The sequence below is a fragment of the Passer montanus genome, unplaced genomic scaffold, assembly GCF_014805655.1.
Source record: "Passer montanus isolate IOZ18808 unplaced genomic scaffold, ASM1480565v1 scaffold98, whole genome shotgun sequence".
Taxonomy (NCBI): Eukaryota; Metazoa; Chordata; class Aves; order Passeriformes; family Passeridae; genus Passer; species Passer montanus.
In genome coordinates this window covers 107,862-133,805 of record NW_024375256.1, presented here as the reverse complement: position 1 = coordinate 133,805, position 25,944 = coordinate 107,862, and the positions used below count along the sequence as shown (strand labels likewise).

Genomic DNA, 25,944 nt, shown 5'->3' with positions numbered 1-25,944 from the left:
GGCCGGGGTGTCGGTGCGGCCGGCGATGGGGGAGGCCGCGCCGGGTGCCGCGCTGGGGCCCAGGGAGGCGCAGGAGCCCGAGGAGGAGGAGGCGGCGGCGCCGGGCGGCGCACGAGGGTGCCGGGCCGGATCCCGCGGCGGCATCCGAGTGCTGAAGGTGAGGAGGGGACCGAGGCCTCCGCCGCTCCGGGCGACTCGGTGGGGTCGGGGGGAGTCGGCTGCGGGACGCCGCGGACACTCGTCCGCCGCGACCTTGGTCTTTCCCCTGCCCGTGGCTGCTGCCTGTGCGGAACGGGCCGCGGTGGGGCCGGGTCGCAGCGCGGGCGCGGCCTCGGGCGCTGCTGACGCTGGCGTCTGGGCTGCCTTGCAGAGGAACGCGAAGCGCCCCGGCAGCAGGAGCTGCCAGAGCAGGAGTCGGGTCGGTTCCCGTGAGAGGACCTGGCTGAGAGGGGACGTCGGACGAGGCTGCGTGTATGTTTATGGAAGAGACTCAGCAGCTGCGGCTCCTTCGGACTTGCGCCTAGTCCTCTGCACAGTGGACACCCAAGCCTCGGAGATCTGTGACGGAGAAGGGAGAAAAACCCTCTTTTTGCAGCTTCATGGAGACCTGGTCAGGTGAGGGCCGAGGAAGGATAAACCTGACTGAGAAATGTTTTGTATAGGTTTGCGATGCTCTTGTTCACCGTGTCCCTATGCCTGTTGGCAGGGCAGGTAGGGAACAGGCAGAGGTAGTTGCTGGCAGTCAGGTACAGCCTTGAGTTATGCACTCCATAAAAATTAGATAGTGGCGAAATAGAGAGGTTACACACCTCGTAGTTATGTGTTTTAACAGGGAGGGTTTGACTGTTGCTCCAGCCAGAAATATGCCCTCATTTTCTGAGTAGAGACACCTGTTCATATATTCCTTTGTTATGTTCTGTGTTATGGGGATTTTAGCATCTGGACAACCTGATCTATTTAAGAGGCTGTAAACAGTTACTTTGAGTCAGCAAAAGGAGGTGCTTTCACAATTATGTCATTTAATATTAACATGTGAGTAAATTTTTTTGCTGAGAAGAGTTGCCAGCTAATTAAAGGCAGACATAAATTGTAGCAAGGGTTTTGCATTGGATTAGCAAATTGGCAGCAAATTGCTGCCAGCCTTTTGGAAGCAAGTACTAAGCTGTAAATTATTACTTCACACTCCTTTTGCCTTTTGGTATGTCTAGGTCTTGGCCAAGATTTGTCATAAATTTTGTAAAGAGTTCTTGGTTATGATGTGTCTATTCCTTGTAATTCTCAGAGGGTGTTTGTCACAGAAGAGATCCTTGAAATACTTCCCGCTGGAGTTGTTCTTGGTAGGGAATGGGTGTTACCAGTATTGCTTCAGGAACACCTGTGTTAGTAGCAGGAAGCAGGCCTGAGTGGTATCTACTTGGATGTCCACAGGAAGATGACAGAATGCTCAAGATTATCTTCGTGACCTGTTGAGATAATTCCTTCCTCGAACAAACTTTATTAATTACTTTAATAACATGTTCACTATAGAAATTACTTCGTTAAATATCCGATCACATCTTACCATAACTACGTGCGTCTCCCAGACAGCTTCTGAATTCTTTGCCCTTTTAATATCAGCAGGCGACTTTCTTTCCAGAACATGGCAGATGTTGGTTTGTCAACCGACTTGGAAGACTGAAAGATGTATGGAAGAATAGCAGAAGCACTTTTATGTATTCAGTCTAAATATTCAGCAATGTCCTTGTGATCATTCTGTTTCCTTTTCAATTCTGTGAATTCAAGTCAGTTTCTGTAAGAACTTTTTCTTCTCCACAATGCACCTCAAGGATCTTTAGCTTTCTCCTAGCCAGAATATTTCCTTATGCTTGTATCCCTTCATATCCAGAAATTATATCTTCCTGCAGAGGGAAGGGTTAAACAAGAATTGCACTGATACCTTCTTTCCTCTGGATACCACTCACAACGAAAATTTAAGCTTCCAAGGTTTGAAAACGTGACCCATACTTATGGATAGCTACAGTTGCAACAGGAATGAAACTGAAGCAGAAGAATAGGAGTCTAGGGGTAGTCAAGGGAAATTTGGGCAACGTAGTTGGAGAGCCAGTCAAATCTCTCATATTCGTGGATTCTGTGCTGAAGGGTGTACAGTATGTCAGGTGTACTGTATTGGAAGTCAGCATTGTTCAGTGCAATCTATTATTTATTCATTTCAGTTTCTAATAGCTTGTCTGTTACAGGAGACAGATACACAGGTTTGTCACTTTGAAGATTACCTCATAAAGCTCTTTTGAAAGCGTGATGTTTGTTCACTGATATATGTTTCTATAGCAAAAAATAATAAGTGATAAGATAAACATTAGCTACATATTTGTAGATGTGCTTGGCTCTGAGCAGTAAATCCTGACAGAAGGTCCTAAAAAGGGCTGAGATCCTTAATTTGAACTTAAGAAATCTCTGCAAAGAAAGAAGAATTGATGGCATTTCACTCTTTTGAACCAGTCTTGTCCCGTGTCCGTCTTACAAAACAGGCAAAGAAACAGCATTTAATAAGTCAGCTTTTCATGCTTATTGTGCGGGAATTCCATCTTAGCTGACACCAACTTATTCGTGAATAGGAGCTCCAACAGACAAGTTCTGAAGAGAGAGGAAAGGGGTTATACAGCCTTCTGGCTAGTAAGTAGATGCATTTCTGTGTAAAACAAAAGCATGGAACAGACTTGCCCTAAACAGGCTTGGTGAGCATTGAGCAGTAAGAACTAGTTTTCTGGGTCAGCTCATATCAACTAGATTGCCTTTTCAGGCAATAAACTTTGTTTGAGGGTAATCCTTCTTCTGATCCAGAGGTCCTGTATATGAAGTGAGAGTTGCAATGTATCTGATGGAATACCTGAATCATTTTACTTCTTGAGATGTGTCTTGGTGACTCCAAAGGAAGCCTGGGTCACTAGGTACTTGTAAATGGTGCATGTGTTATAAAATCAGTCCTGCCTTAATTATTTGATGACATTTGTAAAGCTGTCAGTAATAGTGGAAATAATTAAAATAATAATTTAAAACAATCAGAAATGTTCTTATTCTTAAGAAGAGATGAGAAGTGGAAAGGTTTGGTACATACAGTGATGAAATCTTTCCATTAAGACACACAGTATAAATAATGTTTGCAAGTCAACAAAGTTTAGTGGAAAATGGATCCTACCTAGCAAATTGATGCTTCAAAATTTCGAGCTTAGTTGCCAAAGGTATTAGTCATTCATTGCAGTGAGATGTTGGGCTGGACTCTGAGCAGCCTGTTCAAGTCGAAGATGTCCCTGTCCATGGTGGGATGGTTGGAGTAGAAGACCTTTAAAGGCCCTTCCTACCGAAAACGCCTGAGGTTCTGTGTTCTGATGTCACGGAGAGAAAAGCAATGCACAAACCAGTTAAAACTCATTGGCTAATATCTTACAGACTGGAAACTGTTATTCAATGTAAGCATCTTGTTTTGGTTGAGGAGCTGTTTGAAGGAAGAAATGTAAACTTGCATTGTTCAGTTTGCTCTGTTACTAACCTGTGGCTAAAAGGTAAGAGTTCAGTAGGGCATGAATGGAGAGAGTGATGGGTACTGAGAAGTCAGTGCAGCTGATTGCTCTATATGATTTAGCATGCAGTATTCCCTGGAAAACACTACTTTTCAGTATCGCTAGGTTGATTTATGTAAAAAACAAGTGTCCTAAATACTGCAAAGGAGAGGAAGAAGGTTATAAATTGCCAAAAGATGCAGTTCAGGAGGACTTGTGCATTGGAGGGATATGAGTCTAGAGCAGGTTTGATCCAAGAACAGAAAAGTGTTTGAGTTAAACCAATGTGTATGTGCGGTTTTGTGAAGTCAGTGCATGGATACACGGAAAAATCATGCTAGTGCTTACAGAGTAGGGATAAACTAAAAAAAAAAAATTGATGGTAAAAATCCTTCTGAATAAAAGTAGACCCGCTCTACTACAAGAATAGTTTTAAAAGTACCTTGCACCTTATATTGAAGAGGAAGTTTGAAATGTCTAGTGACATGGTTTATAAAGTCCTGTTTAGAGAAGAAGAGACCGTTGAGATCCAGTGACTGTAATCTGAAGCTAGGCACTTTTAGATTAAAAATGGGGATTTTTAATGTTGGATAATGAGTACACCATTGGAACAATATATTTTAACTCCTACCTAACATTTTCAGTGCTTAATCTTTTACACTATTTTTTCCCTAAAATAAAACTTGTAATTTAGCAAGAAACTGTTGTTTTTATTGAAGAAAATTACAATACAGCGTCTCTGGAAAAAGTGAGAAGAGAGGATCAGAAAACATGTTTTCCATTCTGAATATACTAAATCTGATGTTTCACAAGAACTTTATCTTATTGCTGTTAATTCAAGCTAGCCACTGAGTTCTTCCTTTGTTCTGCTATAGTTCTAAAACATCCTTTTAAATATACTGGTTGAGTTAACTTGCCAAAGCATAAGAATCTAGCCACTGATGTGAGCTGAACAGAGCAGGAAATTTGTCTTATATTTGTTTTGGGTTTTTTTAGGGATTCTTCATGAGGATTCTTCAAGTGCTTTGCTCTAAGCTGCATTTGGAATAAAAATTTAGCAGTTCTTTTATGTTTTTGAGGCATTATATGTAGGGTTTTTAACTACTTGGCATCTGTCTTTTTGGTACTTCTAGTTTTGTGTCTTGTCATGGATTCCTCCTGGTGCTCCTTAAATCATGAAATAGAAATACTCACTGTGAATTGTGTGGCTTATGCCAATTGCTGTTTCTCTTATGCAATGTAATTCATAAGTGCTACAGTTCTTAAGTGCTGCTTGTCAAGCAGGGAGCAGAGACGCAAGAATCTGTGCTTGCCAGGCCTTTTCAGAGGAGCAGAACAGACGGTGTGTCAGTATTCCTCACGCTTTAGCTGTACTGCGACTTGTTTAATCTGTTTTGCATTCTCAAACTTCTGTCTTGTATGTTTTGACAGGAGGCTGGAACCCACAGAAAAACCCCTTCAGATTGTGTATGACTACTTGGCTGGGCTGGGTTTTGATGATCCTCTCAGAATGCAGGAAGAGGCAGCAAACTCTGATCTCAGCTGTATGATTCGCTTTTACAGTGGTAAGAAATGTGTGTGCACACTGTCACTGTTCCTGCAGGTGTAACTATGAGCTGGAACTTGGCTAAAGCCTGACTCATCAGCCTGTTGGGTTTATAGAGGGCTACAGCAAGCACCAGTAAGCATTTCTTAAAATAAAACATTTTAGAGATTAATAGAAAAAAAATTACACTTCTGTGGTTTTTTTTTGATCCTGTCCATGACTTGAGAAAAGACAGGTCCACAGGAGGGCACAGGATTGCTCTGTTGTCTTTAGATTCAAATATTGCAACTGATTACTTAGAGCTACCACTGGGAATTCTGTTTAGATGTGCATGAAGATTGTATTTACAAAAAGTTTGTGGTTATGGGCAAGGAAGCTCCTGGTCAAATACCTCCACAGCCTTTTAATAGTGAAGAGTGAAGGTGCCAGCTGGTTAATAATAACACAGGCTGCCCTCAGAACCCTAGGACACTGGATTGCAGAAGCAAGACTTTGGAGTGTGGCCTGTTGAATTGATTTGGTCAGGAGACAGTATACAGGAGCCACAGATAACAGGCATAGGCCTGTGGGCATGTGGTACTAGCAGTCAAAAGGGGAATTCACTGAAGTTAACAGGAAATATAAAAGAAATGAGGGTGAGGAAAGATAATAAGGAAATTATTTCCTTACTTATAAGTACTTAAAAAAATACAGTGTATTTTTTTGCATTTCAGGAAAAAAAATCAAGATGCTTTTAATGGAAAATTGTTCTTGCATTATGGATCTGGGCAGCCAGGCTAAGCTGCTAGCCATCTTTTGGTTACTCAGTGTCAAAAAAATGCATTTATAAGCAATCAGCTTCTTCACCCTGCTATCTGAGACAAACCTCTTCTGTTTGGGAGCTGTGTGTAAGAACAGGCAGAACAGTGTAGATACTGTATACACCATATATATGCAAACATATATATGCAAAACACTGAGTGTAACAGATGGAAAGAAGTCTGACATATGTAGTCTAAATTAATGGAGCAAGGAAGAGGGAGTCAGAAGTTACTTCAGCTGGAAGGAGTAGAGGCGTCAAGGATAGGACTATGGAGAACTTCTGAGGAAAAAATGAAAGCTTGGATATGTCAAGCAGGAACTGCCAAGGATTCACAAACAGCAACTCAACATGGAACCAAGTAGATAGAAAATGTAATTGAGTAGTTTCAGTCAGCATCAGTGGCTGGTCTGCTTAGAAGAAAGCGATGAAGGAGGAAGTATAAGGGTTGAAGGGTGTTCAGGAGACTTGTTTTAAGGAAGTGCAAGCAAATGCCGACAAAGGGATTCTCAAAGGTAGGGGAGGAATTAGAGGGAATGCTATGGAGGATGATACAATAATTTTGCAGTGTCTGCAGCTGAGAACATAAGGGAGCAAGTAATAGATTTTACACAGAAAAACTTTACTTAAACCAGTCTGTGATGCCACGATTCTGAGTTGGAAGGAACCTTAAAGATCGTCCAGTTCCACCCTCCTGTCATGGGCAGGGACACTTTCCACTAGACCAGGTTTCTTCAAGCCCCACCCAGACTGGCCTTGGACAGTTCCAGAGATGGAGCAGCCACAGCTTCTCTGGCCAACCTGTGCTAGGGCCTCCCCATCAAACATTTCTTCCTTATGTCCAGTGCAAATTTGCCCTTGTTCAGTTTAGAAACATGGCCCATTGTTCTGCCACTATAGGCCTTCATAAAATGTCTCTCTATGCCTTTCTTATAAGCTGCCTTTATATGTAGAAAAGCTGCAAGAAGGCCTTCCCAGAGCCTTCTCTTCTCCGGACTGCACAACTCCAGCTCTCTCAGCCTGTCTCCATAGGAGAGGTGTTCCAGCCACCTGGCTGTGTCCACGGCTGCCCCGTGACCCACTCTAGGATAGGTGTCATGGTTTTGGAGCAGAGAGGGACACTGGAGGATTGGTGCAGCTGTGTAGGAATGCTTGGAACAGTGCTGCTGTCGCAGTTAGTAGTAGGATACCATTTTAGTCTCATAATAATGTTTTCTTAAAAGTCTGGGGCTTTGATTTCAGCTTGGTGAAATCAAAGCATTTTTTTCTGTGGATTCTTACAGTTTCTCACCAGTAAAGGACATCTTATGTGAAACTTCATGTGTGTGAAACAAATTTGTTGTTGGAAATAAACAACTACATGTTTCAGCTAAATTTAGCCAGACATGGACATCAGGACAGCACTTTAGATTTGGCAAGCTGAAGATTCTACTAACTGAGAAACAATGTTACAGCTTGAGTCAGTAGTTAACTGTTTACTCCTGATAAATGTTTGGAGTATGGTTTTCTTATTCAGGCTTGCTGTGTGATCCATGTGGCGTGCTTACTCGACATAGCATCAGTTTGAACATCCAGCCCAGCACCCCAGGAGTGTGCCACGAGCAGCTGGACCTTAGTGCCAATCAGCTCTGAAGCAGCTCAAACCCCTTCATATGCTACCAGTATCTCTTTCAGTTAGAGTATTGTGGGCTCCAAATCCTCTGTAACCCCAACTCCAGAAGCTGAATGGTTTGACCTTGAGTCCAGTACAGCAGCAATTGGCAGCAGTGTGACTCCAGTCCAGTCTGAGTAGTTGCAGTGGCTTGTCACAGGGTTGGAGTAGCCGCAAACAGTTGTTTCTCCCTAAACAGGACCTAGGCCACAATTGTGGTGCCTAGCAATAGGGAACCACACTGGTTTCAACATCCCAAGGATATTAAAAATTCCCAAATGCTGTTGTAATTAACTTGGAGGAGAAAAGGAAGATGTGGGAAGTGTCCACTCCCTAGGAGGGCTGTCTGAGGAGAAAAGGCAAATAGCGTCATTATCGATATTTTCCACTAAATGGCACCAGAGCACAAAGGTAGGGGCCATGCTGAGCACACAGATGACATTACAAAATGCAACACCATAACCCTAACCCAGCTTTTACAGCAGATAAGGTGTTACATTTTGTTGCACTTGAGAACAAATGCAACAAAATCGGGCAAACCAATCAATATTGTAACCAGCCACTGTTAAACCAATACAGCAAATGCTTATAGCAAATCTGTTTTTACACGCTCTGGTCAGATCTGTCTCTGCCCTTGGTGCACCAGGGCTGGCACCTAAAAGGACTGTTGTGGTTTAACCTCAGCCACCCAATCAGCACCTGCTCACACACACACTGCTTCCCCCATGGGATGGGAAGGAGAATGGGAAAAAGGTGATGCCTGTGGACTGCAAACAGTTTGATAATTGAAATAAAGTAAAATAATGATAATAATTGTAATGAAAAGGGAAATAAAAAAGAGAAATAAAACACAAGTGATGCACAATACACTGCTCATCACACTGGTGCCCTTTCTCTAGCAGTGCTCAGCCCTCCTGTCCCAGTTCCTTAAGTTTGTATACTGCATGATGTTCTATGGTGTGAAATATCCCCTGTGCTAGTTTGGATCACCTGGTCCAACCATGCTCCCTTGCAGTTTCTTGTGCACCTGCTTGCTGCAGAGAATCAGACACTGTAAAGTCCTTGACGTGGGTGAGCGCTGCTGAACCAACCAAAACAGCAGGTTTTTTGGTGGGTTTTTTTTGTGTTATCAACATTATTCTCACACTGAAGCCAAAACACAGCCTTGTACCATCTGCCAGGAAGAAAATGAATTCTATCTCAGGCAAAACCAGGACAGTCATCTTCAGGGACAGAATTTCCTTTGTAGTTGATTTTCCAGGCCTTCCTTTAAAGTCCAGTAGAAGCCACTTATTTAATGATTTCAGTGACTTTAGCTGACTCAACGAGAGTTTAAAATTGTTTTTCTGTTGCATTTGAATGAAGGATATTTGGCAAGCATGTGGATTTGCTAAGGTCTGTAACTACCTGAGGATTAAAAACACGCTGCATGGCAACCATTCTAACATTGTTCTGGGAGGCACAAATGGTGCTGCTCAGCTGCTGTTCCTGTGCTGACTGAGGATGTTGCTTGTCCTCTGCAGAGATTTTTTTTTTTTAAAGTGCAGTTTCTCTGCTTGTTCTTTACAACAACCGGTTTTGCATGTTAGAGCCGTGTTATTTGTACTCACAGATGAGAATGAAGAACATATGGACAGTAAATGCCAATGTCCCCTTTTTCTTCAGAAAAGCCATGTCAGGTGGAACAGCTGGATCGCATCCTGCTCTCTGGAGTCTATAATGTACGCAAAGGAAAGACCCAGCTGCACAAGTGGGCAGAGCGCTCAGTCACTCTCTGTGGTACGTGCCTCATTGTGTCCTCAGTGAAGGACAGCCATGCAGGGAAGATGCACATCTTGCCTCTCGTTGGAGGGAAGGTAAGGCCTTTTTTTTGGTTAGTTCCCTGTAACCTGAGAGGGAAGAAAAAATATAGTAGTGGTGGAAATTGCCCACAAGAGATTAATGGAGGCTTTTTTAACAGATTACTGCATTAATGTGCCAAACATCTTTCTACTTGATTTGCTTAGGTAGTAGTCTGAAGGCTAATAAAATGAACACTAGTTCAGCTTTCACAGCAGTAGCCAATGTGCACGGTCACTCTGGAAATTACTACTTCTTGTATCCATTTCAGCAGAAAGATGTTAAGCAGGATTTACTTCTCTGTTTTTCTCCAGTGACAGCAGCTATATTTTCGGCAAAATGCAATGTTACTGGTGGCCAGTAATACTTCATGCTAGACTTCAGGTCAGTTGCAGTTTCTGGTGCTTAGGCACACTGTTGTTGTCAATTCTCCCTCTGCAGGTGGAAGAGATGAAACGTCGGCAGTACACCCTTGCTTTCACATCTGCTGGAGCACAAGCTCAGACATACCATGTTTCCTTTGAAACGCTGGCAGAGTGCCAGCGGTGGCACCGGCAGGCATCCACGGTGAGCCCCTGGGGACAGTGTGGTTTGGATGGTGTGTGCAGGGTGCGCCGCGGGAAGGCTGTTATGATGCAAGCTTGATCTGCAGTCAGAGATGAAGCTAGGATGCTGGAGACAGCACCCAGGACATTTTCCGGCTTTATTTCCTTCATGCTCTGGGCTACAGAGATTTTTCTCTTAGCCTTCTCTTTTTCTCTACCTGTGCAACATTGTCGAGCAATAGTTCTGTGCTGTTTTAACCTCTGCTGCACCTACAAGACTAACTGAATCACAGGTCCCTAGAGCAAACCACAGGGACTGACTGGCTTTACAGCTGTAGAAACCTACAGAGTGCATTTGTTGCCATACTTGAATGTATCTGAAGTATGACCTGGACATACACAGGGCTGCCCTGAGGTTTGAGATACAGAGACATTGTAGGTCAGCAAGGATATTATGAAATACAAAATGAGTTCAGGATAAAGCAGGTCATAAAATGTCAAATTAAGCACCAAAGACTTCAAAACAAAACATACTTTATGAAAGGACATGAGATTTGCAAAGACTTCATTAAACGCTGCCAAACCATAATTTATGAAGCCTTTTTCTAAAAAGTTATGTTTCAAATTTTATACTCTCAACAAACTAATAAAAAAAAGAAGTACCTCAAAGTACAGAAGAAGCAGCTATGTTAGTTAGAGGTTCTGTAAACCTCAAAGAACTGAACTGGAAAATCAACTGCTTCCTGTTGCTTCTTGCACCTTTGGAAGGCACTTGAGATTATGCTTTCTCAATAGTTTCCTGAAAGATCTGTTTTCCTCTATTACACTGGCTCTCTTACAGCCTAGCCTTTAGGCAGTGTGCCCAGTCCACATACAGAGCAGGGCTTTGTATGAATCCTGGCTGGTGTCCAGCTGTGCATCCTTGTCAGGGATGTAGCAAAGGTTATAGGCTTGTACTTCATGGACTCCCATTTCCTGTATGGACTCTACCTGGTAGGTACAAAGAGTTCTTTCATGTTCTTGCAAATTGTTTATTACCTGTATTCTTTGGCCTTCCATTAGACTTCCAGAGCAAATTTGTTGCACAGCTGCAGCTTTTTCTCTTTCTTTTCAGATTGTGTCTATGCGATTTAGCATGGTTGATCTTTCATGCTACAGCCTTGAGGAAGTACCAGAGCACCTCTTCTACAGTCAAGATATCACCTACCTCAACTTACGCCACAATTTTATGAGAACAAGTGGAGCAGGGAGTCTTGACTCTCTTTGCAGGTCTGCAAAGAATCATTTTTCTCCAACATTTGGAGTCCTTGACATGTGGATACAGGAATGAAGTATTGCCTGTTCTCTTGGGGATGGTAAAAAAATTGATCTTTAGGAAGCTCTAACAAGTGAGGGGGTTGGAAGCAGAGCTGGGCAGCACAAGCAGGAATAAACTTCCAACAATTTATAGTATTCATGAGCTCCCTTCCACAGATTCTGTGCTAACTCTGATTTGAGATAAGCCTTGTGGGGTGACATGCCATTTGTATGGACAAGATGCAGTAGTAATATTATGCTGCTTGCTAAGCAGAGAACATCTTGGGGTATAAAATAAAAGGCAAGGAAAAGCATAGTGCTGCTGTTGTGAATAAGTGTTTGTAGGAAGAAATTTAGGTCTGAAAAACCCTGTTTTGGCGAGTTCTTAATGTGTATTTGGAATTGGCAGAGGGCCTGTGAGACTCCAGCTTTGCTTTGGAAACTTGTGATGATCTGCTTTTAAGAGAGTAGCAGTTGTGTGATGGTATGGAAGCATGATGTAGTCATCTTAGGTAAGTGAAGGAGTCTTACAAAAATATTTTAAAATTAATTTCCCAAAATCATAAAAATCTAGAGGGAGATTAGTCTGTTGATATGTATACCAACCATGCTAAATAGAATTCAAGGAGTTGCTCTATGAATTTTGAAAACTGTTAGGAAGCTTACAATGGCTCTGTTTGGAACACATTTCCCTAAGGAAAATGTATTTGGAGAAACTTTGCAAAACTGCTTTTTGGGGTTTTTTTTGTTTGTTTTGGCTTGTTGTTGTAGTTTTGAGGTTTGGTTGTTTTTGTCATTTTGGTTTGTTGGAGGGTATTTTGCAAGGTGGGATGGGGTTGAGAAAGGCTGTATTTTTGTTTTCTTTGTCTCTAGGGGCCTGCTACTGTGCTATTTCATTTTTCTTCCTCTAGGGTAATGAGATGCCCAGGTATCTATAAGAATATACAATGAAAGAAAATTGCTCACTTTTTGGAATTCTTTGCAGTTTCCTTGTGAGCCAGAGTCTAGTTCTGGTTTTCCAAACTTGTTTAAAAGTTTTCTAATGCTGAATTGTAATGGATTCTGTTACTGGAGAAGCTGCTTAAAATAATTTAAGATTTTGCTTTCTACTTGTCTCTTCAAATATGTTGTATGATTTCTGAGCACATCAGAACTTTATTTTCTAAAATGGAGTATCCTTGGTTCACAGGATCAGCAAAGGGGCTTGAAATTTCTTTTGACCTTGCATGTAGTCAACAAGAAATCTGACATGTCAGAAACTCAACTCTTCCTGGCAGTGACTATGTCTGATGAAGCTGAAATCCACAAACAAACAAAAGTCATAAAAGAAGCTCTCACTTCACACAATCTTGAATAAACAGATAGCATTAGGTTGCCCACATAAGGCTGCTCATTGCCTTTTGAAAAGATTTTCTGTCTGAGGTTTTTAGGATGCTTTTAAGATTACAGCATCGCAAGAAGACCCTTGCTCACTTGCAGTAGGTGCTCTCAGTGCATTGAGACTGTCAATTCCCAACAGCAGAATTTTTCTCAATAATCAGATCTCTTCCTCTGAGCAACTTTCAAGCTCTAGGAGTCTAACTACCTATAATAGTGGAGCAAAAATAATTGGCTAAAGGGAAAATGTTAAGCAAAGGGTATTAAATAGGCCTACCTGCTTAGTTACATCTCCTAGCTTATTTTTTATGTATTGTAGTGCCTTTCAAGCACCTCACTTACCTGAAAAACACTGAGATCTGGTCTTCATTGGTATGTGTGTGTGCACGTGCATGTATACATCTGCATGTCTCTTGTCAGCATTCTAGCTAGTTCATACAGATTTGTGCTGGTGTGCTTTGTTGGCAGAACAGGATGTGTTAAACTTGGAATATTTCAGGGCAGGACCAGTTTGGGCTGCTAAACAGAGGATGATCATTCCATGGAAGATTCACTGCTGTGTTTCCATACTTCCTTGTTGTCTCAGTATGCCCTGTGAGAGCACAAACCATAACCTGAGGAGCCACAACTATTTTGGAATCTTTATCCCCTATAATACCTGGTTCATATACACAGCTTGAGTGAGAGTTGCATTTCCATTCCACTCCACTCCTAGATCACTTCTTGAGCTTACTGAGGCAAAGAAGAAGGAACAGAAGGAGAACTCAAAAGACTTTTGAGTATTGTCCTTCCCACTGAGTATGGAAGTCTGCTTGAAGAATCTCAGACCCAGCTGCGTCATATACCAGTTTCCCTTCAGCTTTTGGAAACCGTAATGCCCCTCGTATTTTTGCAGAGGGATGAATTCTAAACATTAATTGTGCTGTTGTGTTTGATGCTGTGTCTCTCAGAGCAGCTTCTCACCACATTGTTAGAGAGGGAGAAACACTGCTTGGCACTAAGAACAGGTGTAGCAAAAGCTATTTCAGAGCTCCTGAGAAAGCAGTTTTATTAAAGCATTTGCTGATTTCAAACCCTGAGAGCCGCAACCTGTCCTAAATTCTTAAAGCTGAGCCAGCTAGTGAGATTGTTCAAATCTTAAGGTTCATCCTCATTCTTTCCTTCTTTTCCAATACTGTGGTGGAGTTCTGTGTGCAAGTTTCTAATTTTTGTATCATTGTTAGATCCTTGCATTATCCTTCCTTTGAGGCAGGCTTTTACCAACATAGCATCTTTTTCTCTTTGGCTTTCAGTTGCAGTAAAAGGGAGTCTGTGGCTGCAGCAAACAAAATCCCTGTGCCCTTATTCAAATTATGAGGTGCTCAATGCAAACAACTCATGTCCAAGTTTCAGCTATGCTCCCTCTTTCAAAAGAACAGCACCCCCAAGGTTATAAAGCAAAATGGAGAAATATACATAGTTCCTACACAGATCATTACAAGTATTTTGAATCGAAAAAAGGTCACTATAAAGAAGAAAACAACTCCAAAACCTTTCAGTCCTATATTTCAAGACATCTTAAGCAAGAAGTAATATTCTCCCTCAAGCTAATTAACCTTGTTTTGTTACCGATATTAGAACGTTTGCTTCAAAATAAGAGCTACTTGCCAAGAGCTACATGCCTGGGAAAAGTCAGGTAGGAGAGGCAGATTAATAACTGCATGTTTCCAGGAAGTAGTTCTCTGGTACATGAAATTTGCAGTTATCTCATTGAAGTGAGATATTCATTTCCCCACTGAATTAATTTTTGGTGGTTCCAGTTTGGGATGAAGAGGGTTTACTCGGGGAACAATACTTTTGCTTCTTGTAGAAGGAGGCAGGAACTCTTGGGGGAGAACCCTGCTGGATGTTACCCCAGCCACACTAAGTTCCTTCTCTGTCTTTGGACCTAGCATAGTGATTGAAGGAGCTAGAAATAGGTAATCATTTCCCAAGCACCGGTGGGACTGTAGTGGCTGTGGGGCTGTGTGCACCTGGGGCAGTGCTTGTGATGCAGTCTGCTGAGAACTGTAGTTGTGCCATCTTGTTCAAGGACTTCTGGGTGCAGGTTTTGGGTTTTCCCAGCATGAAGCAAGTGCTTTCTTAGTTTTCCCTTTTACAGCTTGGCTTGGCTTTCTGTTTTATTCTCAGTCCTAGGAATAGGACTCAGTCTCAGCTCCTCTTTTTCCTAGCTACATAATTGTAGACTCTTACTGTAGTTAATTATTTTAAGGTAAATTTTTTTAACTGAGCATTTTAGTCACCTTAATCTTAGTAGCAGTCACTAGGACAAAGCTTGTTGGTGTAGAAAGTTGTTATCAGTTCCTGCAGTAAACCTATGGTGTTTGATCATTTTCAGCATGACAGTTGAGAAGAATATCAATGACTTAAACCCAAATTTATGCAAAAACTCCTGTAATGAGTTAGCTGACTGTATCACCAGTGTACAAAGACTTAAGAATTCTTTATTACTGGTTTGTGTATTTTTGCTTTAAACATGTAGGTTTCTGAATTAACTAGTCTTCTTACTAATAGGTTTTCTCAGTTGAAGAGTCTGAACTTGTCTCATAATAGACTGGGAGAGTTTCCTGTATCACTGTGTGAGATCTCTACTCTGACAGAGCTTAATATTTCCTGTAATGGACTTCATTACTTGCCAAGTCAGATTGGCAAACTGTTGAAGTGAGTATGTTATTTAAATCTGTGATCATAAATATCCTTGGTGCCTCAGCTGAGCACTACTGTGCAGATACTGTTTCTGAAAGTGTGGAAAAAAAAATCAACAACAGGGCAGCGTGTTTTGCCCATGAAGGCTGAATGATTAAGTTGACTTCAGCAGAAGGTCAACAGCTAAGATGTGCAATCCCTTAATCACTACTAGGAAAACATCACAACTGCTAGTGCAGAAAAGATTAGGAAACTTGATGCAGGTGAAGCACTGAAGGCAATTGCATTGTTTCTCAAATAAGTCTGTGTGCATTCTTCTGCAGCTTCAGAGTTGTCTGACTTTCTGCATTTATTATTTGAATTTAATATTTTCAGTACTGATGCAATTTCTATTGAAGTTTTAATTTATTGTAGAAAACTTTTCTGTGGTAACTTTCACAGGGGTCTAGTGATTTTTGTCAGCACTGGTATTTGTTTGTGCTGTACAGAATTGGCTGCTTTTGTGTTAGGGGATTTTAACATTAAAATGCTTGAGCAATCCCCTCTGAAAATTTTGTCTTAAAGTGTTTGCTGGAGCCTTGTCTATTTTCCCCAGTAGCTGCCCCAAATGCATAAGAGCTTAAGCTTAGGTAAATTTAATTGCAAGACTGTTAGTACACTTAGATAAACATCAATAGATGTTTATCTAAATGTTCATATAGATAAACATCAATATGGAACTGTTTATTTATTGTGGCCTGCTTTTCCTCCAACTTGTATCATTAAAAAAGGAGTGTCTGCAGCCACATTGGATGTGAGCAAGTAATTTCCAGAATGATCTTTTAGCCATATGCAAACTGTGAGAAAAAAGTTATATGTCGGCATACACTTCCTGGAGGTTCACAGTTTATTTATGGGTCCAGTTATCTTGATGACTCCTTGAGCCCTTATTCATAAGAGCTTTTTATGGCCTCATATTTCATTTCTACCACCACTAAACACAAAAAGGTCTCTGTTGGAACATAATCATAATAAGGGAATTGTATATTTGGGATCTGAGTCTCAAAAGCCGTACAACCTTTGAAACAATTCATCATACAATAGAAAGCTACCTTATTCTTTTCCGAGTGTGTTTTGGAATGGACAACTAGAGTGTAAAATCTTCTACTAGTGCATTAGTGTGATAGGAGGTATGATTAAACTGTGCCATTTGTAGAAAATCAAGTAATTAAGTAAATATCTTTCATTTACAACGTATGTTACAACTGGTTTGTATTTTGCTTGTGTTAACTTACAATCTTTGGCACAACTGGAATTTCCAAGGCTATTACATGTGTGATAAAAGTACTTCAGTAACTTTACGTGTATAAGAATAAAATTAGCTGTTAGGTACCTTTAAAATAACCACATTGAGACCAGCTAACTATATGAGAAAATTCACTGAAAATACGAAACGTGATGTTCACTACTCTTTGCAGAATTATTTTCTTTCTCTTTTTCACTTTTGCAGTCTCCAGACCTTCTGGCTTGATGGCAATTTCCTCACATCCTTACCAGAAGAGATGGGAAACCTGCAGCAGCTCAGCTGTCTTGGGCTTTCATTCAATAACTTCTGTGAACTGCCAGCAATTTGTGAAAAACTTGTCACCTTAGACAAACTAGCCCTGGCAGGGAACTTGCTAGAGACCCTGGACCTGACAGTGCTGAACCGTATGGGTCACATCAAAAGTGTGGACCTGAGGTAAGGGGTGAAACTGGCAGGTGTCTATAAAACAGATTGGTACTTTCCATTTACAGCAGAGGATCTGTGCAACTTCTGGTACGTTTTGCAATAAACTAGGTTCAGTTTTTTCTCTTACTGATTCTTTAGCTTTTATGGAGTTCTGTTTCTGAGGGTGTGCAGAATCTACTTGGAAAAGCAGGCTTAATTGAGCAGTGCCAGATGCTGAATGTGACCCAGCCCTCTAGTTTCCTCCTATGATTTGCTGTTACCTTAAGCTTTGGTAGCTCAAGATACTAAAATCTTGGTCTCTTCTTTCTTTCTTTGCCTCACTGCCCTAGAGATGTTATCCTGATTCTCCAGGCTGCCAACTGCAGATCTCTCAGAAAGGGACAAAGATCTTTTTGTGTGTTGCAAGGCAGTCTAGTATCTGTTCTCTGCATTAGCTTCCTCTGCCCATGCAGAGTAGCTGCCACTTGACCCAGTTTCTGTTTTCTAGACTGGATCTTTTTTCAGAATCTCTTAAGAATTTGGGAATCATTAAAATGATTATGTGTAGCAGTGTAGACAAAGGAAATGTTTTTGTTTGTATTTACTGCCTGAAATTCACCATTGGTTGTCGCACATTTCATTCACTGTGCTCACCTTTGGTGTTAGCCTTCACCAGAATTCTTCCTTTCCTCTTCTTTCTTCTCTCTTACCAATGTCCAGTGTTCAGTGTCCTATTTTCTGACTTTTTAACTCATCTCTGAGTGTTTAGGCTGAACAACCTGAAGAGGGCAGCGGCTGACACTCTGGAGGAGAACAAATCTGTGGCTTACATGGATTTACGAGACAATCAGATGACAGATCTGGATCTGAGCTCCTTGGTCAGCCTGGAGCAGCTGCACTGCGAGCGAAATAAGCTGAGAGAGCTGACACTGAGCGGCTTTTCCCTTCGGGCCCTGTATGCCAACAGCAACTGTATGTCTCTTTGTCTTCTTCGCCTGCCTTTTCCCTTTAAGCCCTGGGAGCAAAGGAAAACAGCCTTTTGCCCTCTCTTATGCATTAAAAAAATACTTATGTTGATGTTATTGTGGTGAAACCATATGCGATGGGTCCTCTGAGGTTAGCTCCTATGGATCACATGTGCATGGGTGTACACAGACTGTGTAACAGTGTGGAGGTTGTGGTGTTATATCCTGGGAATTCATGTTCCATTGAGATGTGTTTGGCAGCCCACAAAGTAAAGTACCGTTCTCTCTTGTTCTGGTGCTCCACATGGATGGAAAAATGGATAGTGAGACACTGTAGTGTGTCATATGGCAGATGTATGAAGTGTGAACTCTGTGTTGGGAAGTATCAGTGGGAACCTTGAGCCTCTATAGAGAAAGATTGTGAGTCTCATTTGATCTCTGATTTGCATCTCTGTGCTGTTTTCTCTCTGAAGCTCTGCAATCATACTTACTTGCTTTACTTCATCAGGTCTGACAGCTGTCAATATTTATCCGGTTCCTGATCTACTGACATGTCTAGAACTCTCTCAGTAAGTGATAATACACAACAGAATTTAAAGCAAGTATCTGGACATCTTGAGAGCAATTAAACACAATAGAACTTCAAAGCCCAGCACTAAACAATGATGAAAGTGTCCCAGACCAGAAGCCCTTCTGAACCAGTATGACCTTTCCAGGTGACTTTGCTGTCCTTCAGCTGTAGGCTGTGATCAGGAAAAAAAAAACAAAAGCCAAGCAGGGACCACTGAACTTGTGGCAGCTTACCCAACTGAATGGGGGGGATCCATGGATCAAATATTTAGAGTAGCTCCCAGTGATCTCTGCTGTTGGTTTCATTGCCTACATCTGCCCTTGGAGCAGCATTGTGAGACTTGTAAGATAGGATGCTCTGCCAAGTCATGAACCAGTTCAGTTTGCATTATCCATGACTAACTCAGACACTTTTCATTATTGCCTGTTGCTTTTGGTTTGGCTGTCACTAAAATCATGCAGCATTCAGTCTTTTCCATATGGAGTGCTGTTTTCTAGCTTTTCCCACTTGCTTTTCTCAGCAATCAACTACAGTGTGTCCCAGACTGGGCCTGTGAAGCAAAGAAACTGGAAGTTTTGGATGTGAGCTACAACCTACTCTTGGAGCTTCCATCGAGGTCAGAAAACCTTTGTAAACAGAGCTGAGCTTTCTTCTACAATGGGCTGTCTGGGGAGAGAACAGCAGTGCTATTCTCATTGCTTAATTCCTTGTTGCGTTGAGATATTTACTCTCACTTACTTTGTCTATGCAGCATCAGAAATGGTCTGTATTCAAATGTTGGAAAGAACCAGTTTCTAGGTCAGCCTTTTGAATAGTAGGGGCTAGGTAATTCTATCCTGTGCTTTCAGCTGCTACTGCAGCTATTTGCCCCTGACATAGAACATGCTGCTGTGATTTATATGTGTTATCATACTGTCTGTGAACACAGGTCATAGGTGAGACCCTAATACATTTTGCATCATGCCAGAGAAATTTCAATCTGTTACCTTTGACAGGGAGTTATCACAAAGGCACAATTCAGCTGATCTGAAATGCAGCTTTCACAGTGCACCATCAGCCAGCTCCTTTCTCCCTATTTCCCTTTCAGTTTCTGGAGAAATGCAGTGAATGAGAGCCAAGAACTAATACTATTTTGCAGTTATTTATCCCAGGAAGAAGCAAAGCATAAACATTCTCATCCTAATAAGGGTGTTTGGTGGGTGTGTGATTTGATGAATGACACAGTGCCTGGGGTAATTTGTACTAAAATTGAATGGAGAAGTAGTTAACAGAGAAGAATTGCAGAACATGGGTTGGAGAAGTTGAAGCAAGAGACATAGGAGGTGATCAGCAGTGACATTCCAGTAATTGTCACAGAAAAACTACATACATCAAAAGCAAGAAAAGGACATAACAAGGATGTGATAATGAGAACTTAGAAGAGAACTTTAGCCAATCCAATGGATTAAAGTGACCAAATTTTAATTATATTACGCAAAGAATAATTTGCTGCCTCAGAAATAATACAGGAGTGCTAAGCCACTAGTTAAAGCTTTGAATTTATGTCGGCACTGTGGAAGCACTCCTTTCTACCTACAAGTGACAACAGGCATTTAAAGCCTTCCTTTGTGACTTCTTTCTTTATCTGCCTGAGAGAATGCTGGGCACATGCACACCAACTTGAATCACAAGCTACCGAACAGTAGTAGTGTAGAGGGAAATGTAGATGTGCATACAAGCAGAGAGACTTGAACCATCTTACCCTGTGTGTTGTTCTGCTTTGTAATTGTTTACATTTTATGGATTGGTGTATTTTAATTTTTCCCTGCTGTACAAGCAAATTAAGTGGATTAAATACTACCTTTCCCACTCTGTGAATGTCAAGAGGAATGAACCAAGTTAAATAGAAAACCCTGTGTCTTTCTAGGATCCTCAGAAGCTTGAGTCTTCGGAAGTTGATGGTGGGGCACAATCGTCTGCAAAGCCTTCCACCTCTTCTAGAACACATTCCACTGGAGGTGCTGGACCTTCAGCACAATCTGTTGACTAAACTCCCAGAGACACTCTTTGTCAAAGCTCTGAAGTGAGTGTCAGTATCAAACATCTTTTGAAAGTGGCACCTGTGTGACTGTCCTTCAAGGTGCCATTTGCATAAGATATAACAAGGTGTACCCTTTATGAGGAGGTTATTCAGGTGCCATAAGGGAAGCCATCAAGCTGATTTGAAGGAATCAGTCCGTGTTACTGTATAATTACAGGAAAACAGAAGCTGCCTGAAGAACTTTGTCTTTAAAAGTAGTCATAAGTTCAAGTGCAAAGAAAAGAAGCCAGTCAGATTCGGGTCATTTGAGAACAATAAGAGAGACCCTTTACAAATGAATAGTTTCTCCTAACTGTATCACAGAGGAGTTAGCCCTTCTTTAAAGAAGCCCTTCTTAAAGTAAAGTTTTATGTTGTCTGCTTCCATTATTACCCAGTATTACCCCTGGGCTTTTCAGTACTCACTGTTTACTGTAAAAATGCTGTGTGGATCCACAGAGCATATAGCTAGTAAGTCATTAGTAGACTCACAAATCTTAATGTGGGTAGGGATGTTACAGTATTGTCTGGCCTCCTGTCTGATATTGCTGTCTACACTGGCATTTGTGCAGCTCCTTTTCCTTGTTAATGGAGTGGTTTGAATGATGTGAAGTCTGATTCTTGCACTTTCTGTGGTTAGCCTCAGGTACCTGAATGCATCTGCAAACAGCCTGGAGTCCTTGCCCTCCACATGTCCGGGGGAGGAGAGTTTGAGCATGCTGCAGCTGCTATACTTGACTAATAACAACCTCACAGATCAATGCATCCCTGTCTTGGTGGGACACCCAAACCTACGGATCCTGCATCTGGCAAACAACAACCTGCAGACTTTCCCTGCAAGGTAAGTCAGTAAGGCTGTTGGGCAAGACAATGCTTCCTGGGAGGAAGCTGCCACCTCCCCATGATTGTACATGAGTCAAAGTCAGAGTGAAATGCTCTCCCTGTGGCTTGAAGACAAAAACCTGATTTTTCTACACACTGGGGGAGGAGAAGTGTGTTAAGGGGATTGGCACAGGGTAGTGTTGGCTGTAGGTTTTCCTGTACTAGTTGAGGTGCCTTCCAGGGGGACCAAGGGATGTAACTTGTGTTGCACGTGTGTGGGGATGGGGTGATATTTCTTTGCAACTTCAGCACTAATGGTAAAGAGTCTGTCTGTTGTACAAATCCAAGCCAGGCATCTTACTAGAGCATCTCTTAGGACTTTGGGTCTCCCATCAGTAAATCAGAAAAGTAGCTCATAAAGGGCAGTGTCTATGGATACCTCATCTGCAACTTCAGAAAGTGACGGGTTCATGTCTGTGAGATACGGTATTTTTTTGTTTCCCTTTCAGCAAACTTAGTAAGCTGGAGCACTTGGAAGAACTGAATCTGAGTGGAAACAAACTGAAAACAATTCCTACAACAGTTGCAAACTGCAAGCTACTTCATACACTTATTGCACACTCTAATGAAATCAGCATTTTTCCAGAAATCCTGCATTTGCCCCGTATTCAGGTATTTGTATGGAGAAGATAAAGAGATATCTAAGTAAAGTTTGGGCTATAGAATGACTAACTGCTAGGAGAGAGCAGGAGGTCCCAGCAAGACCAAGTGCAGGGTGCTGTACCTGGGTCAGGGCTGCCCCTGGTATTAATCCAGACTGGGGGATGAATGGTTGAGGGCAGCCCTGCTGAGAAGGGCTTGGGGATGCTGCTGGATGGGAGGCTGGACATGCCCCAGCCATATGTGCTGGCACCCAGAAACCCCCCCCCACTCATCCTGGGCTCATCCCCAGTGCCATGGGCAGCAGGTAAGGAGGGGATTCAGAACCCCTGCCCCACTCAGATGAGATCCCACCTGGAGGGCTGCACCCAGCTCTTGAGTCCTCAGCACAAGAAGGACTTAGACCTGTTGGAGTGCATCCAGAGGAGTCCATAAAGGTGATCAGAAGACTGGAGCACCTCTGCTGTGGCAATGGGCTGAGTGGTTTGGGGTTGTTCAGCTTGGAGAAGAAGAGGGTCTAGAGTGATCTTATTGCAACCTTGCATTACCTAAAGTGACTAAAATAGGGCTTGAGAGGGACTTTGGACAAAGGCACGGAGTGACAGCAGAAGGGGGAATGGCTTTAAAGTGAACGAGAGTTGGTGTAGGTTGGATATTAGGAAGAAACTCTTCCCTGTGAGGGTGGGGAGGCCCTGGCACAAGTTGCCCGGAGAAGCTGTGGCTGCTCCATCCCTGGAAGTTTCAAGGCCAGGTTGGACAGGTCTTGGAGCAACCTCTTGTAGTGGAAGATGTCCCTGCCCATGGCAGATGTGTTGAAAAAAATGAACTCTAAGGTCTCTTTGAGCACAGACCATTCTGTGGTTCTATGACTTTGCTTGATCAACCCAAGAAGAGGCCACAGAATATGCATTCTCCATCTCTCACCTTCTGAGTTGATAAAAGATCATCTCATTCACTTTTACCCCGTCTCTGACATTTCTGGTTTCTTGCATTTGAGACAGTGGGCAGCAGGTTTGCATATAGCGGCTTTCCTTTATCTTTGGTGTGACCTAGTCTTTCAGTATTGGAGTCATGGCTATTGCAGGTTGCTTAAAAATCTGACAAGTCAGATCCATTTCCATAACGTATGTGTGAGATACAATAAGTAGCAGGGTTGTATGACGTTTGTAAGGAGCACTGGAGTAACTGATGATACGACACAACAAAAGAGTATTTTCTTTGTCATGCTGTTTGTTGCTACTGCAGTTTGTGGATTTGAGCTGCAATGAGTTAACTGAAATCCTAATCCCTGAGGCACTGCCAGGTGCCTTGCAAGAGCTGGATCTGAGTGGAAACACAAACCTGGTGTTAGAACACAAGACACTGGATATCTTCAGGTGAGCCACTGACATGTCAACCCAGTAGTGACCTGCACAGGGAAGGGTAACCCTTGCCAGGAGAGGAAATGGGATAGTAAAGTAAAAGCACTTTATCACTGTATGATAGTATAACATTCCCTGCCTGAGGCAGCTGAGACTTGCTGTCTTTGGGAAGGGAAAAGTCGGGGTCCGAAACATCAGAGCAAGGAATTTTTCAGTTGGTATGAGGTTTTCCCAGGTGTCTCTGGCATAAGCAGCCAGACATCTCCTGAACACCTAGACCTTAAACTCCTTTCCTTGATGCAGTTCTTTACACAGACTGCTGTCTAAAACTAGACTGGACATGGTCCTAAGACCTGTTCAGCGGGTTCTAGAAAAGCATAACTTCTGTTCTCTCTGTAGTCACATTACCACACTGAAGATTGATGCTAAGCCCTCCCTCACAGCAGACTCGGCACTCACTTCTGTCTTCTGGAGTCATGGAGTAGCTGAGATGGCAGGCCAAAGAAATAAGTGAGTATTATGGTCTGCTGAACACTGACACTGTCTTCTCAGGATGCTGGGCAGAGTGCACTGCTGAGCACCCAAGCAGACCTGTTTTGCCCAAGAGCTCATCCATACCTTTTCCTCTCTGGATCTGTTACTAGGTCTTGGTAACTCATGTCTCCACATTTGCCTCAATTTTCACACTTTTCCTGGTACACTTGGACTCCCCTCTCCAGCAAAGATGCTTTTTCTCTTGCCAGCTGTGTCTGTTGCCCTCTCCTGCATGTGGTCAAGGAGGGTTTGGGAATTCCAATAATAAAATGTAGCTGCACATCTCCCACGCTAGTGAATGTAGGGCTGGTGGCTTTGCTGCCCTGTGAGAATGGCACTCACAGCAAAGTGCCTGATGGCTGTAGTTTTGAGAACAAGTTAATTTTTTGAGACATATTAACTTAGCTTGTATGCTTTTCTGACAGGCTGTGTGTGTCATCCCTGGCACTGGGGAGCTTTGCAGAGGGGGTGGAGGCTGTGTATGGCATGTTTGATGGTGACAAGAATGAAGAACTGCCACGTTTGCTGCAGTGCACCATGGCCGATGTGCTCCTGGAGGAGGTACAGCAGTCTGACACCATGTTCATGTCCAACACCTTCTTGGTCTCCCACAGGTAGGACAGTGAGCAGGCTGGTCCTAGTGGGACTTGCATAAGGTATATCAATATGTTAGGTATATCAATATGTTAGCCCTCCAGAATGCCTGTCAGTAGAGTCTGGAGCCTCCTACACTTTCTCTTCCAACAGAAAGCTGGGCATGGCTGGGCAGAAGCTGGGTTCCTCTGCTGTCCTTTGCTACATTCGTAATGAGGTGGCTGATCCAGCCAGCAACTTTTCTCTGACGGTGGCCAATGTGGGGACGTGCCAAGCCGTTCTGTGCCGAAGTGGAAAAGCACTGCCTCTCTCCAAAGTCTTCAGTCTTGAACAATGTTCAGAAGAAGCCAGGAGAGTCAAGGAACAAAAAGCCATTATAACAGAGGTTGGTTTGGACCCTTTCCACTTCAGCTTCCACACTCACATAAAAGCTTGGTACAAATACATGAGCTTGATTGTCTGCATAACATAACAGGGGAGAGGGTGACATGAAGGTTCTGATCTAGTGCTTCCTGCTCTGCTTCATTTGTTGATTTGCTGTCCAAAATTGCATGTTCCTAAGCACTTTGGCCTAAGAACTATGGTTACAGGATGACTTGTAGTATGCAAAACTATTAAAATGATTTCTAGAGAACTTGGTAAATGTTAACTTTTTAAACACTTGGAAATAACAGGAAAGTTACAAAGAGTGGGAAAAATACATCTGTAAAGATCTTGAGAAATGAGTGCCAATCACTGTAGTTGTATGCTCAGCAGTGGGTCTTGTATTAAGTTGCTAGATAGAAGTGTTTTTCATAAGCGTAATGTGTCACTGTGTTACAGCTCTTCAAGGCATAGCACTGCAGCTACTGACTGAAAATAACTATGGGACTAATGTAGCATGTTAAATAAAAACTGGCTCATTAATGGATTCTGAAAAAGAAAAGTGAAATTACTGTATAAGAGACTTCCCTGTGCATTTCATCTGCTAGGTTTTAATACTTTGTGGCAGCAGCAGTGCTGACACCCAGAGGATACAGAAATTAAGAACGCTGAAATTAAACTCAAAACACTGACTTGGAAAAGGGACTGAAGGTTGTGGGCACTTCTCTTCATGGTAGACAACTGCCAGGCTGGCCAGGGGACCATCTAGCAGAAGGACGTAATACATCCTGGTTACAGAAACAGTTTGAGATACCTACCTGTTCGTTTTGTCCTCGGGTTGTAGTGTCCATGATTCAGAATGCAGTTATATATTAATAAAGAGGGAAATAGTTCAGATAATACACAGAAATAGATTAGTGTCTGGGTAACCTGTCTTGCACTGAGAAAGTCAAAAGTCACTGTCTCACTTGTGCTAAAAAAATAAGTTTCACATAAGACTAATCAGTGAGACTCTCTGATCAGTGTACTGC

General features: G+C 42.4%; 1 protein-coding gene across 4 annotated transcripts in view; it reads left to right on the top strand.

Moving 5' to 3' along the window:
- The first annotated feature begins 6 nt into the window (after window positions 1–6).
- The window catches only part of PHLPP2 (PH domain and leucine rich repeat protein phosphatase 2), a 31,624-nt gene continuing 5,686 nt past the window's right edge, over window positions 7–25,944 (top strand). Inside the window, exons 1-18 of one of the 4 annotated variants that reach the window (XM_039696470.1) lie at window positions 7–157; window positions 371–615; window positions 4,989–5,122; window positions 9,219–9,409; window positions 9,834–9,959; window positions 11,052–11,206; window positions 15,164–15,310; window positions 16,785–17,015; window positions 17,755–17,957; window positions 18,459–18,519; window positions 19,042–19,137; window positions 20,428–20,583; window positions 21,220–21,420; window positions 21,911–22,073; window positions 23,307–23,437; window positions 23,822–23,932; window positions 24,382–24,570; window positions 24,704–24,935. In XM_039696470.1, coding sequence (XP_039552404.1) covers window positions 26–157; window positions 371–615; window positions 4,989–5,122; window positions 9,219–9,409; window positions 9,834–9,959; window positions 11,052–11,206; window positions 15,164–15,310; window positions 16,785–17,015; window positions 17,755–17,957; window positions 18,459–18,519; window positions 19,042–19,137; window positions 20,428–20,583; window positions 21,220–21,420; window positions 21,911–22,073; window positions 23,307–23,437; window positions 23,822–23,932; window positions 24,382–24,570; window positions 24,704–24,935 — 2,904 coding nt within the window. In that variant the 5' untranslated portion in view covers window positions 7–25. Of the gene's footprint in view, window positions 158–370; window positions 616–4,988; window positions 5,123–9,218; window positions 9,410–9,833; window positions 9,960–11,051; window positions 11,207–11,263; window positions 14,286–15,163; window positions 15,311–16,784; window positions 17,016–17,754; window positions 17,958–18,458; window positions 18,520–19,041; window positions 19,138–20,427; window positions 20,584–21,219; window positions 21,421–21,910; window positions 22,074–23,306; window positions 23,438–23,821; window positions 23,933–24,381; window positions 24,613–24,703; window positions 24,936–25,944 lie in introns of those variants that run through there. The other 3 variants (XM_039696472.1, XM_039696473.1, XM_039696471.1) reach the window with 3 other exon arrangements.